General features: G+C 50.7%; 1 protein-coding gene across 1 annotated transcript in view; it reads left to right on the top strand.

Moving 5' to 3' along the window:
- Positions 1-12,127, top strand: part of PAPPA2 (pappalysin 2) — a 94,659-nt gene that overhangs the window by 58,700 nt on the left and 23,832 nt on the right. The window contains 3 exon segments of the mRNA XM_052801398.1: positions 1,833-2,004; positions 4,330-4,507; positions 6,755-6,968. Coding sequence (XP_052657358.1) covers positions 1,833-2,004; positions 4,330-4,507; positions 6,755-6,968 — 564 coding nt within the window.

Here is a 12,127-nt window from a genome sequence, read left to right as displayed (position 1 = left end):
AGTTTTTGCGCCTATATCACTTGGTAAAAGATAAAGCCTGACTGCCAGATAATCAGGGCATTTTCCTGTGGGAGCTGTTGTGTCAACCCCATGTCTTGGCCTCATTCCATCCCAGGCAATTAATCTACTGGCTGCATTTCACTGATGGTGACCATAGCCCTCTGGCTGGCACTCCTCTTCACTATGGGATTATTTGTGATGCTTAATTAATCAGTACCTAATGACTGGTCCTTGGTGGGAAGCTGCTGTGGTGAGGAGGGGGCTGTTTATTTCCAAGGGACAGGTGACACATTGCAAGCTTTCCTGGGACCTCTTGTAACTTGAGATGATGCACAGGGGAGGGTAATTCCTCCTTCGAGCTGTGTCTCACCTTGGTGGCCACAGCTGAGTCTGTAGAGCTGGACAGGTGCATGTTGAGACGGTCTTGATTCCAAAGAGCCTGACATCAACATGCACAGGCTTGAAATGCTGTGTGAGCCTGTGGGAAGAGCAGAGGTGATGAAGACCATCAAAGCAGAGTGGGAAGGTGACAAGAGTGGGGTGGAGGAGACAGCTGCAGCATGTCCAGCTTCTCCCTTCCACCACAGGCTGTGATGTAGCTGTATGGACATGAAGCTCGGGCACCTCTGCTGTGAGGTCGTGGGGGGCACTGCACATAGTCTGAAGAACATCTCATGGATGGTAGCCTAATATCTGCAGAGGTTTATTCTCCAGCTAAAACTTTCGTTGCAGTTGGAGAATCTTCCGTGGATTCTCTGATGTCTAATACAGGGTTTGGCATACCTGTTGTCCTTCTATCAGCAGAGGCTTTAAAAAGGTCTTTTCTTCCTGACCATCTGTTGCTGCGAATCTTGTCTTATTCTGCACTAAGTTTGACTGAAATCAAGATGTGAATTCAAAAGTTAGCAGGAAGGAGAAACACCCAGTGTTACTGTCTGGGCTTTGTTGCCTTTGGAAAGCACAGATCTCTTGCTGTCCACTGTTGTTCCCCAAACACTAGTGTCCAAGACACATGCGTGAGCAGATTATGTACAGGGGGACACATGTGAGTGGCTGCAATCATGCGTGAGTCTAATGGTGTGCTCCCTATGACACTGCAGAGTGCAGTTTCAGGAGATCCATTGCCACAAGTTCTCTGGTGTCCAGTATGATTTGAGCATGTTGGAGATGAGAAATTGTCATGTGGTAGAGACCAGCTTGCTGCCAGAGAAGCTGCAGCCCTTTCAGGAAGGTGCTACAATGATTGCTGTTTATAGCTTTACTCCTTGTGTGTTCAGGAGTGCTGCTTGATAGGACCATCTGATATCAACTTTCCTACTTTGACCATGGAAGAGTTGTGACTTTGCTGGATATGCTGTCTGCCTGCCCTCTCCCTGTCACCTCCCTCCTCTCGCTCTCTTGGTCCACATACACCGAGCACCAATGGGCCCTTTGGTGCCAGACTGTGTGCAGGCTCTGTGCAATGCATCCTGCGTGCTCTGAGGCAGAGGAGCTGGAGTTAGCCCCACCAGACAGCATGGATTTTGGAAGGAGCGTTGTTGGGCTGTGCCTCCTTTCATCAGCTTGGAAGGACACGATGCTCTGTGGGAGCACGTGGGCTGGGGTTGGGCTGAGGTCCAGCCAAGGCAGAGCTGGGAAAAAGTACCCTCCTGGCATTGTTGTCAGAAGACTTAAATCCTGGAAGAAGCTGGGGCTGAGGGGTAGGTGTGCATCTCCGTAAGCATCTGTGACCTGCTGGGCAGCCCACATGGGTGCCATCTGGAGAGACCCCATCCTTGCTGAAGAAGTCCTGGGACCCCACTGGTTGATCCCTTCCCTCTTCTCCTCCATAGCTGCATCCACGGTGCCTGTGCAGGATTGGGAAGCTGCATGCAGCCGCTGCTTGCTCACGCTGCCACCCTCAACTGTACCTCTGATGGCCCAAGGCACATGGCATGCACTGTTGCCTGCGAAAAGGGTTTCGTCCTCCGCTCCAGCAATGGGAAGAGCCTGGGCTCCACACAGGTGAGTGGACCTCAAGGTGGCGGTGACCTCACGGCCTATTGGACCAAGTGCTAGTTAAGAAAGATTTAACCACCCTGAGGTGGTTGGAGTGACTCTAGGACACTTTGTTCCTCCAGCCCTGACCTCCTCGCTGCTTTTCCAACAAACCTCAGCCCAGTGGAGGCTCTAGTGCTGGACCTCTGTGCTGGTGGCTGTTGGTCCTGCTCTAGAGATCCCTCTCCTTCCCTTGCTGCGCTCCTTCTAGCTCTCCTAGCCCAGTGCTGCCTGCAGACCATGGCTCTGTCAGGCTAGAAGTCACTGCAGGGGATGTCCCAAGCCGGGGTGACGCACTCCTGCAGAGGGAGAGGTAGACGTTTCTGTTCTCTAGATGGGCATTGCTGGGAGGATTAAACATCCCTGGGATGTTTTCTCTCTTAAAGCTGAAGTTAGTGGCTCAGGAAAAAATGAAATCATTGCAGACTGACTATATTTAGAGGCAGCCGACGGCACGGAGAGCTTTTCTTCCTTTGTGTTGCATTGCAATAACGCTGCCCACATCAGCGGGGCAGTGCAGAGGTCACTATGAAAGAGTTTGTCTCGCTTTTCGGAGAACTGGTGGATGCCTCATAAAAGCCACAAGCCAGCACGGCTCTTAGCGTTTGACGGAGGAGACCTGGGACTGATGTATCCTTGGGACATGAGCTGTCCTGGGTCTGGGCAGTGACCTTGGCAGGGTCGTGGGCACTGTGTGTCCCATCCTTAGGCTGTTCCTGGAGGGGGAACAGGAGTCTCCGGGGCTGAGCTGGTCCCCGCACCAGCCCAAGTGAGACTGTGAACTCTCACCCAAGGGGTGGACACAGATGGAGGTGAGTCAGGCCATGTCAGCAGGGTGGACCTTTCCTCTCCTCAGAGAGTTGCAAGTGTTTGTGATGCCTGGCAGGCAGGTTTCCCGTGCTGCAGCCATCCCTGTTTGCCGAAGGAGAGGTGGGTGCTGGAAAGTGTAATGGGGCAGCTGGTGATGCACCGCTCATCCCCTCGTCACCGGGGAGGTTATTGATTACATGGCCTCATGGCTTTGTGGGCCAAGGCATGCCCAGGGAAATCAAAATGCTCCCGTTCTCTGAAATGAAACCGCATAAAATAAATCTGCCTCGGGTGACAGTTTTCCTGTGTTTGGCAGTGAGATGGGAAACTTCTGGATAGAGCTTCACCATGTGGCTGTCACAGCAGATGGCAGCTTGCAAGTGCCCTGCCCTGAGCCCTCCAGTGATGTTACTGGTTTGGCTGTGGGACCCAGCATCCTCTCCACCTGGTTGAGCTACATCATGATCCTGCTGCACACCCAAGAGTACCAGACTCAAATTTAGCGATGTCCTTCAGAGCCACCGTGTCCGGGTTCAATCAAAATGTGTTGGCTGGGAGGACAGGTCACACATTTGACTGCACGAGCAGCGTGGTTGTACTCAGCTGGTGAAGGGACATCAGGAACAGCTGAAAGACACCTCTTTGGTCTGCCGCCCCTGCCTGAGGACTACTGGGATGGGGTTAGCAGTCTGGGAGTGGAAATCACAGAATAGTTTGGGTTGGAAGGGACCTTTAAAAGATCATCTAGTCCACCCCCCCTGCCATGGCTAGGGACACCTTTCAGTAGACCAGGTTGCTCATGGCACACCATCGCCCACCAACTCTCTTTTGATGAAGTCTGTGGCACATATTGATCATGTTTAGTGGTGGGACCACTGGGGGTTAAGTTCTCATGCAGTCCCCTAGCTGTGTAAGAGGGTCTGTGTAATTAGGATTTGTAAATGAGGTTATATGAACCTCTGATTTCAGTGGGGTCTGTGGGCTGAGGCATGAGAGAATTTAGGGAAAAACAATCAAGAGGAGAGCTGCCTGTCAACAGCTGAGGTAAGACTTGATCTTGTAGGGGAGAAAACTGCAGCGCACAGAGCTGGGAATAACTTGCAGTTCAGGAAGTTGTAGTGTATCTTGAAAGTATTTTCCTTTTTCCCTTAATGTGCTCTGGCACCACTCAGACAGCGTGCACGCAGTTAGCGTTTTCTGGAGGTAAGCAGGTACAGACCAAGAATTAGAAGGTCTCTTGTGCAGGTGGCTTGCATGTTACCCTAAGGGCCGTTCACTGCTTTCACACCCCAAACGTCACCTCGTGAACAGGTAAGGGCTTTGTGACTTGGTGTCCAGAGTGGGGAGAAAGGGCACATTGGGGGAGGAAAAATGGGGGAAAGCTCTCCTTGTCCTGAAACTTGGGTCAGCTCTTTCTGCTGTGGTGGCAAACCAGTAGATTAAAGCTCAGAGGTGTCTGATGGAGCCTTGCTTTCTCCACAGCAGGAGGTGGTGCTGATGTGCAGCTCAGGACGGTGGGACGGATCTGTGACTTGTGACCCTGTTGACTGCAGTGTCCCTGACCAGTCCCATGTGTACTATGCTGAGTTCTCCTGCCCCAAGGGGACCACCTACCTGCAGAGATGCTCCTTCTCCTGCATCCACCCAGCTAAGCTTCAAGGTACAGTCTGGAGTGCTGAGAAATTTAACGACCCTTTCTGGTGCTACCTTTCCATGCCTGTCCCAAGCTCTTCAAACAGAGCATTGCTACTTTGAATTTCCCAGTTATCCTGGCTTCTGCTAGCCAGGTGGGCTCTTGAGAGACTTCCCGAAATGGTGGGCATCCATGCCCCTTGAGCAGACACCATAGAGTGGGGATAATTCCCTCTGACTCCCATCCCCTGGCTGGCAGCCTGTATCCATCCACCTCAGGGTGCAGGGATGTCATCTTCTGATAGCTGGTGAGGTCTGGCAGCCTCCAGTATTCTGGGGACGAGTGAGGCAAGAAGTGTGCAGGCAGCCAGTGCGGACAGACACAGAGGACTTCAGAGAGCCAAAAGTGGCTTGGTGCCTGGTGGCTGTGGGAAAGCCTGTGGTTCAGGAGGCCTGGGGCTGTATAAAGCCATAGAGGCTGATGCCCACAGCTGCAGAGCAGTCTGGGAGATGTTCACCACCCAGACACACAGCAGTCCCCCAGACATGCCATGGCCTGGCTTTCATTCTGCCAACTCCATCAATAGCCGCAGGAATGTTTTCAAGCCAAGTCAGAGAAAAGAGAGCTACTGTTCCTGTCTATACAAGGCTGAGCTGGATGGGATTTGGGGGGTAATTGCCTTGACAGCTTCAAGTATTGGGACTTTATGTGAGTTTCCACTAGCGCCTTTGCTCTGAACAATCACATACAACAAATCATTTTAATGGGTGCCCTATTTTACGGAGACATTTATAGCTGAAACGTATGAAAATCATTTACTTTTTTTTTTTTTTTTAAGTTAAATCTAAGGAGCAAAAACTGCAGGGAATTAAGGTCTCATTTCATGATGGGGCAATGCCGGCAGATCCCCAGTGTGAGCTGATCAAAGGGTAATACACGAATGATGACTCGACAGCCCAAATTCTGCACGAACCAATGCCCGTTGCCTTGGGTGGGTCAGCTGAGGGCACGGCTTTAATCTGATCTATCACTCACAGCCGCCTCTGGTTCCCGCTGAAGTCAACGGGAGGTTTGCCATGGGCTCCCTCGGTTGGAAGGCATCCCCTCAGTGGAGCACCCTGGGTGACTTCCAGCGGCTGACACGATGGCTGGTGGTGCTTGGCCAAGGCTGCCGAGCCATGTGGGTAAACTCTTAGAGGTCCAGCTGACTCGGCTGAGCTGTCAAGGCAGGGACGTGCTTGATGCTTGTTCTCCCTGAAGGCTCGCATCCTTACGGCCAAGCTCTCAAGGCTAATAAATACTAAGGATAGGTAAGGAAAAGATGACATGGCTGCGTGGCGCTCGGAGGCGGGGGATGACCATTGGCAACACTGGCCCGCCGGGAACGCAAGCACTAAGCGGAGGCATGGTCTTGCCCCTGGTCCAAGAGCAGTTGTAGGCAGAGCAGTGATCCCAAAAAAAGAAAGCGATGCTTGAAGAGAGTGTGGAGCAGTCTGGCTGCACTGGAAACCTGCTGATCCAAACCTCTCAGTAGGAAGAGTGCTATTCACTCCAGTCCAGCTTTTTTTTCTTGCTTAGCAGTTCCCAGTGAACCATCCATCATCCCCACCATGTGGGTGATACAGTCCTGGACACTTACCACAGGCACCCAGAGCCGTGCAGTTTCGGCCACCCATCAGCTGGGTCTACCAAATGCCCTTTTCTCTAGAGGGACAATAAAGACTTGGGCTGTAATACTCAACGCGAACCTTTAGTAATGGATGGGTTGAATTCCCAGTCACACCAGTGAAGGCTCCCACCCCTGTCCTCCTGCCACTTCCCATCTTGCGCTGCACATGTAGCACAGGGTATGACAGCTTGTAAGGGTAGGTAAGGACAAGCTGCAAAAAGTACCTGGGGAGAATGAAGATGGGCTGACCTAAATATGACAGATAGGTGTCATACACAAAAGCCCTCAGCCCACTGAAGGCTATCTTGAGGCATCACTAGACAGAGGAAATTTAAGGGAAAGTTTGGGGGAGATTTGCGGAACCAAGATCCTTTCTCCATCCCCTAGAAGTTTTTTCTTCCCTGCTTCTGTCTGCATTCAAGGAGTTTCTGCCCCAGCCTGACCAAGCATGCAATGGAGTCCATGGTTTTCGTATTTGTTGCCTCCCTTGGCATCAGTATCCACTCGAACAAGAGGAATTTGCTGGTTGCTCTGAGCTTCCCTCAGCAGGACTCCATCCCCAAGTCAGCTGTAACCCCAACACAGTGCTTCTTTTTTGGGGTCAGGAACAAACCAGTGGCTGACCTGCCTGGAGGACGGTCTCTGGTCACTCCCCGAAGCCTACTGCAAGCTGGAGTGCGACGCGCCTCCAGTGGTGGCCAACGCCAAGCTCCTGGTCCCACAGTGCCTGCAGGGGAACCACGATGTGGGCTCTGTCTGTCGCTACAAGTGCAAGCCTGGATACTATGTGGCCGAGAACACAGTGGGCAAGCCTAAGAAGTAAGTGTGTGGTGGGTCTCTTATCACTGTTTCCTTCCTCCTGTTCTCTCAACATGAGCAAGGAGGAGAGGTGATGGTATGCTGGCAGTCCTGAAGAGTTGATTTGAAAAGTATAAGGCAGAGCAGTTTGCTCTGGTCATGCAGATTTCTTGAAATACAAGAGGCATTCCCCTGGTTTAGGGAAAGCAGGTGGGAACAAGATGTAAACTGTTGTTGCATACACGTGTACGTTAAGTGCCTTAACCTAAAGCATGCAAATTTTCCCATGCATCTCAACACAGTTGTCACTTGGTGAAAATTAAGCATGTACAGAAGTGTTTGTGGAGGTAATTAGATGTAATAAGATGCTGGAAGATTCCTGGAGCTGCTGTCTTTCCGAAAAGTGATAAAACATAGATCAAGGCATTGGGAGTTGTAAGAATGAATGACTGCCTTTTGTCAGGGTTAACATTTTCCCCCCTGCACATCTTGGCTAAATTTAATCTAAAGCATTCGCATTTCAATTGGAGAAGGTTTTTCCCAGTGCTTCGGGGAAAAATTCCTGGTGATTCACTAGCCCTGTGCTCAGCCAATATCGTGACACTGGGGGGTAAAGCAGCATTTTGTCTACGATGCCTCCAGCTGAAGTCCCCATTGGGTACAGTCACTAAAGAATCCCTGGCACTAGCCAGGTCCTCCCCAGAGTCTTGACGCTAGCCCAAATCAGGTAATTATGTGCTAATTTTTTAATGCCCCCTTCCAGTTTTAATTGGATGCAGACTTCATCTCTATTTTGCTCTGGGGTAGGGTGGTTGTGCACTTGGAAGCAGTTGCCAAATTTCTTGCCTCGTAATGAAGGAAGTGGTTTCTGTAAACAGCTTTTCACAGTGTTAGGAGCATTTCTTGGGCCAAGGGGAGCTGAGCAAATTATGATTATGGCTACGATCACATGGACTGCTTTGCAAACTGTAGAGCAGCTTGCGTGCCTGTGGCATTTCAGGGACTGGACGTGCAATCAGATCAACTCAGCTTGCAAAGTTAGGCCATCTCAGTAATGCTGCAGCAACTGCTGGTAAAAAGGATGGCCTCTGGGAGTTCCCGAGGCTCCTCTGATGTGTGTGTAACTTCCCCATGGGTCTGAACAGCCTGTGAGACAAGTCAAGGAAAACCATGCAAAGTGGTTTACATTTTCATAGCAATGCACATTGACATAGCATTTTCACATTTGGTATTATCATTACTGCTAATTCATCTGACATCTTTGATGGCAGAGTATGATCCTGTTACAGTAAGCAAAAAAACATTAACAGAAACAGAAAATTCATTGCTTTCTTATCATGCAGATTAACTGCTATGTGAGTGGCCTGATTCAAAGCAAAAGCCTTTCCTTGGAAGTGTAAATGTCAGTGTACCATCTCATCTGGAGCTCTGCGTATACACTCAGCATGAGTATAAACCCCTTGGCACATGTAACGAGTAGCAGCTACTAGCCAGTAAGTGGGCCAGTCAATTGCTGGATTGCTGGAAATCTTTCTGGTGTTTCAGCCCTGGCAGGCGGAGGATGGGAGCTGCCAGAGTGAGAGGTTGCTTTCTTTGTTCAGGCCAGTTTTGGAGAAAGTGAGTTGTTGAAGGTGAGGCGAGCTCTGGAAGGGGCTGGTGCTCGTGGGGTGCAGGTTTCTGATGTGCTGGTGCGCAGGGTCTCAGCTGATGATTTGGACATCAGGTTTTGGGGTCTCCTGAAGTCTTTCTGGGTTCAGGAAACTGTGCTCTTGATCTATTGTCTCCCTGTTGTCCATCAACACAGCAAGCAGCAGCCTTGCTAAAGGATTTAGTGTTGTACAGGTGTGGATGGGCATGAAAAAGCAAGACTATGTTACTATATATTAGACAAAAGTCAGGCATGATTTACAGCTGACGCTGAGGACTCCTCATGCCAGCTAACTAGCTCAACCTTGGAAATATAGTCAGGCTCCCTTTGAATTATTCTTCTAGCTCTAGCGATCATGCCTTTTTAGAGGGGAACGTTGGAGGGAGGGTAACCCCTAGCTGCCCTCACCAACAGCTATGTGGCTCCGACTGTTCTCCAGGGAAGGCATAGAGGCATCTTTGGGTGTCCGTGGGTTCCCAAGGGATCAGCTCGCTCTGCTACTGTGTGAAAGACACACTCAACTTCTCACAGCACTGTTATAAGAAGCTTGGTCACTTCCTTCAAGGGCTGCTTGTAGGCACCTTCCTTCAGGGATGGCTTTGGATCCCCTGTGGACAGGGACAGTTAAGCTGTAATATGAGCGAGCAGGAGTTCAACCCAGCCGGGGCTCAGCATCACCTCCTGACTAGCTGCTTTTTTGATCAGCCTTCTGCAGTGCCTTTCTCTCTCATGCACCTCGTAGAACATCGCAGCTGCTACAGCTGAACTGAGGACCCAAGCTCTGGGGCTTTGCTCTGTGAGGTAGGGCTACAGTGCCCACCTTATGCAGGCCTGAGCCATGGCTGGAATCCAGCTGTCTCCATCCAAGCTGAGATGCTCTTGGACACAGATGTTCATGTGAATCCCTCACTTTTGTTTCGTTAGGTGAATTTTACTGTAGGGGCAGTAATGATGCTTAGAAGGCTCCTGCAATCTTAGTTGAAATTCATTTCTTGTAGCATAAGTGGAAGTGAAAGGGGGCGAAGAAATCCATTGTCTCAGAGATGCTTTTATCTGTTAACCTGGGTGAGGAAAAGCCCTTCAGAAATCACTGCTTGTCAACAAGGGATCCTTGAGGAAATGTTGATTGTATAATCAAGATCCTGCCAGAGATTTGCTGCCTTTCTGCTGACAGGATCATCTGACTGATGATGATGATGAGAAGGGTAAAACTTCTTTGACTCTTCCTAAAGGAAATGCCTGGAGAGTCCACATAACAGCCTGGTTTCCAGCTGCCAAGCTATTTCACATCTAACCCCAAAATAATGTTAACAAGGGGAACTTGTGCTTTGTGATGGGAGCTCTCTGGTTTTGGGCAGCATCTGTCCAATGGCAGCACCAACCCACCCACTTGGATCACAGAGAGAAATGAACTGACAAGGAGCAATATTTGGCATCGTCCACAGCTGCAGCATTGAAAAGGCCTGAAAGTCAGAGGTCAGATGCTTTGGGGAAAATGAGCATCACCCCCGCAGTGGTCCTTGCTGTTGCTTCCACAGTGAAGTGCCATCTGAAGCAGCTCTCTAACAGGAATATCTAGGACATCATTTAGAGGAGCACTCTAATGCTGAGAGGATGCTCTCAGTTTGGGGACCGAAAAGGTTAGACCCTGCAAAGGGGTTGTTTCACTTGCCCAATGCAGGATGATTCCTTGGAGAGAAGACATTTGGGGATCTCAAAGCTACCTTTGTAAGGGGTTAAGACCCTTCTACTAGCTTGAGGGAATGAAGCAAAGAAGTAGTGGGCACCCAGGTCTTTTCAGGAAGCTTTGAAAGTCTCAGCCTGCCTTTTGACCAGAGGTCAAGGGAGCACAGCACAGCCGCCTGATGAGCTTCCATGGAGATGTCAGCCCCCTCCACCTCCTCTCCCCTTTCAAACACTACAGAGACCATGAAAGAGGGAGAGGAGGCAGGAGAAGGTGGAGGAGAAAATGGACTGGAAGGGGTTAGCAGACCAGGGGCTGGAAACACATCAGAAAGTTCACAGCAGGCAAAGCAGGACAGCCTAACCCCAGAGCATCAGAGTTTAGCAGGGCACCAGGACACTGTACGTTTGTGGTAGGTGGCGTGCTGACTGCTTCTGCCCAGTCTGGCCCCTTCCAGATAAAAGGCAAACACCCGCGCAGCTGAGGGAGCCAAACAGCCAGGTAAAGAAAACACAGGCTGTCAACCAGACTCCTGCGTCACTTCCACCTCTAAGGTCACTGATGAAGATTTACAGCCCAGGTTTCCCAGGCTGTTTGGAGCACAGCTTCAGAGGTCCTACAAGCTGGTGTTGCTTTCTTTCAGTTTACCAGCAAATCTCCCTCCTTCCCTCCTGTTCTTTTTGAATCTGTCAGTCTCCTGCTATGGGAGATGAGGCTTTAGGCTCATTTATCACTGTTCCTGTACGGTGGACCCAGTCCCCCCAAGCTGGCCACCCCAGTACATGGCTGGATCCCAGCCAGGCTCCTGCATGCTCAGCTCCCAGAGCCGGGCGAGTGCTCATGCCTTCATGTCAGATGCAGCCCTAGCTGGCTTCAGATGTCTCTCCTGCCTCCTCTACCCATTAGGCATCTGCTTGCCTGGTTGGAGGGGGAAGCTTTGACTCCAATTTTCCTGGCTTTCTTGTTAATCCTTGAGAAATGCCTCTAACCCAGATCAGAAGTTGGGGGGGGTCTGGAAATTTCAAGCTGCTATGAGGTTGTGGTTTTTATACATATATATTTATTTTATTTTATTTTATTTTAAAGCCTTACCCTTCCCTTCCCCATGCCTTAATATAAACTGCTCCCTTCATACGTGCAGCAGTGGTCCACATGCCACCTTCCACCCTGGGGTCAGCCCAGGCTAGCCCTGTTTGAAGTTCCCCAGCATGGATGATAGTGGTGGGGTGAGCCTCCAGAGCAAGGCAGTATCTCCTTCCATGTCTGGGGAGGGTGCAGGTCTGGGGGAAGGTGGGAGAGGCCATGCATGGTGCTGGCCCCGTGCTGGCAACACTCCAGCACCACATCAAGACAAGAAGCCCCTGTGAAGGTGATGGGGCTGCAAACCACAGTGTGCACCTTGCAAACTGCAGCTCTCACAGTGTGCCCTCCCCATGCTCAGCTGTTCTCTCTAGGTCTTCCCATGGCTCCCAGGCAGAGGGCCTCTCCTGTGATTTGGAGGAGCAACAGCGAGGTGCGGTGGATGCATCGGTTGTGTTCTGGTGGCTGGTGGGGAAGTGAGAAGTAACGTGTGGCTGGGATGCTTCTCCACACTCCCAGCTTGCTCCTATTGCTGTAATGCCATCAGCTTAACCCCCAGTGATTTACCCTTACAAGTTGTACAGCTGGATCACACCCTACGTGCCAGGCAATTCAAGATGGGGAAAATGCTGCTTGAGGACCTGGATGTCCAACACAGAAAATGCCTCACAGCACCTGTCTCCATTTGCCTTTAAAGGTGGGCACAGCAAAGCATGGGCCCCTCACTACAGGAAAGACATTGAGCTGGTAGAGTGTGTCCAGAGGAGA

This window comes from Harpia harpyja, chromosome 11, assembly GCF_026419915.1.
Source record: "Harpia harpyja isolate bHarHar1 chromosome 11, bHarHar1 primary haplotype, whole genome shotgun sequence".
Classification (NCBI taxonomy): Eukaryota; Metazoa; Chordata; class Aves; order Accipitriformes; family Accipitridae; genus Harpia; species Harpia harpyja.
The sequence above is the reverse complement of the archived record's forward strand: the minus strand, read 5'-3'. Positions and strand labels throughout refer to the sequence as shown.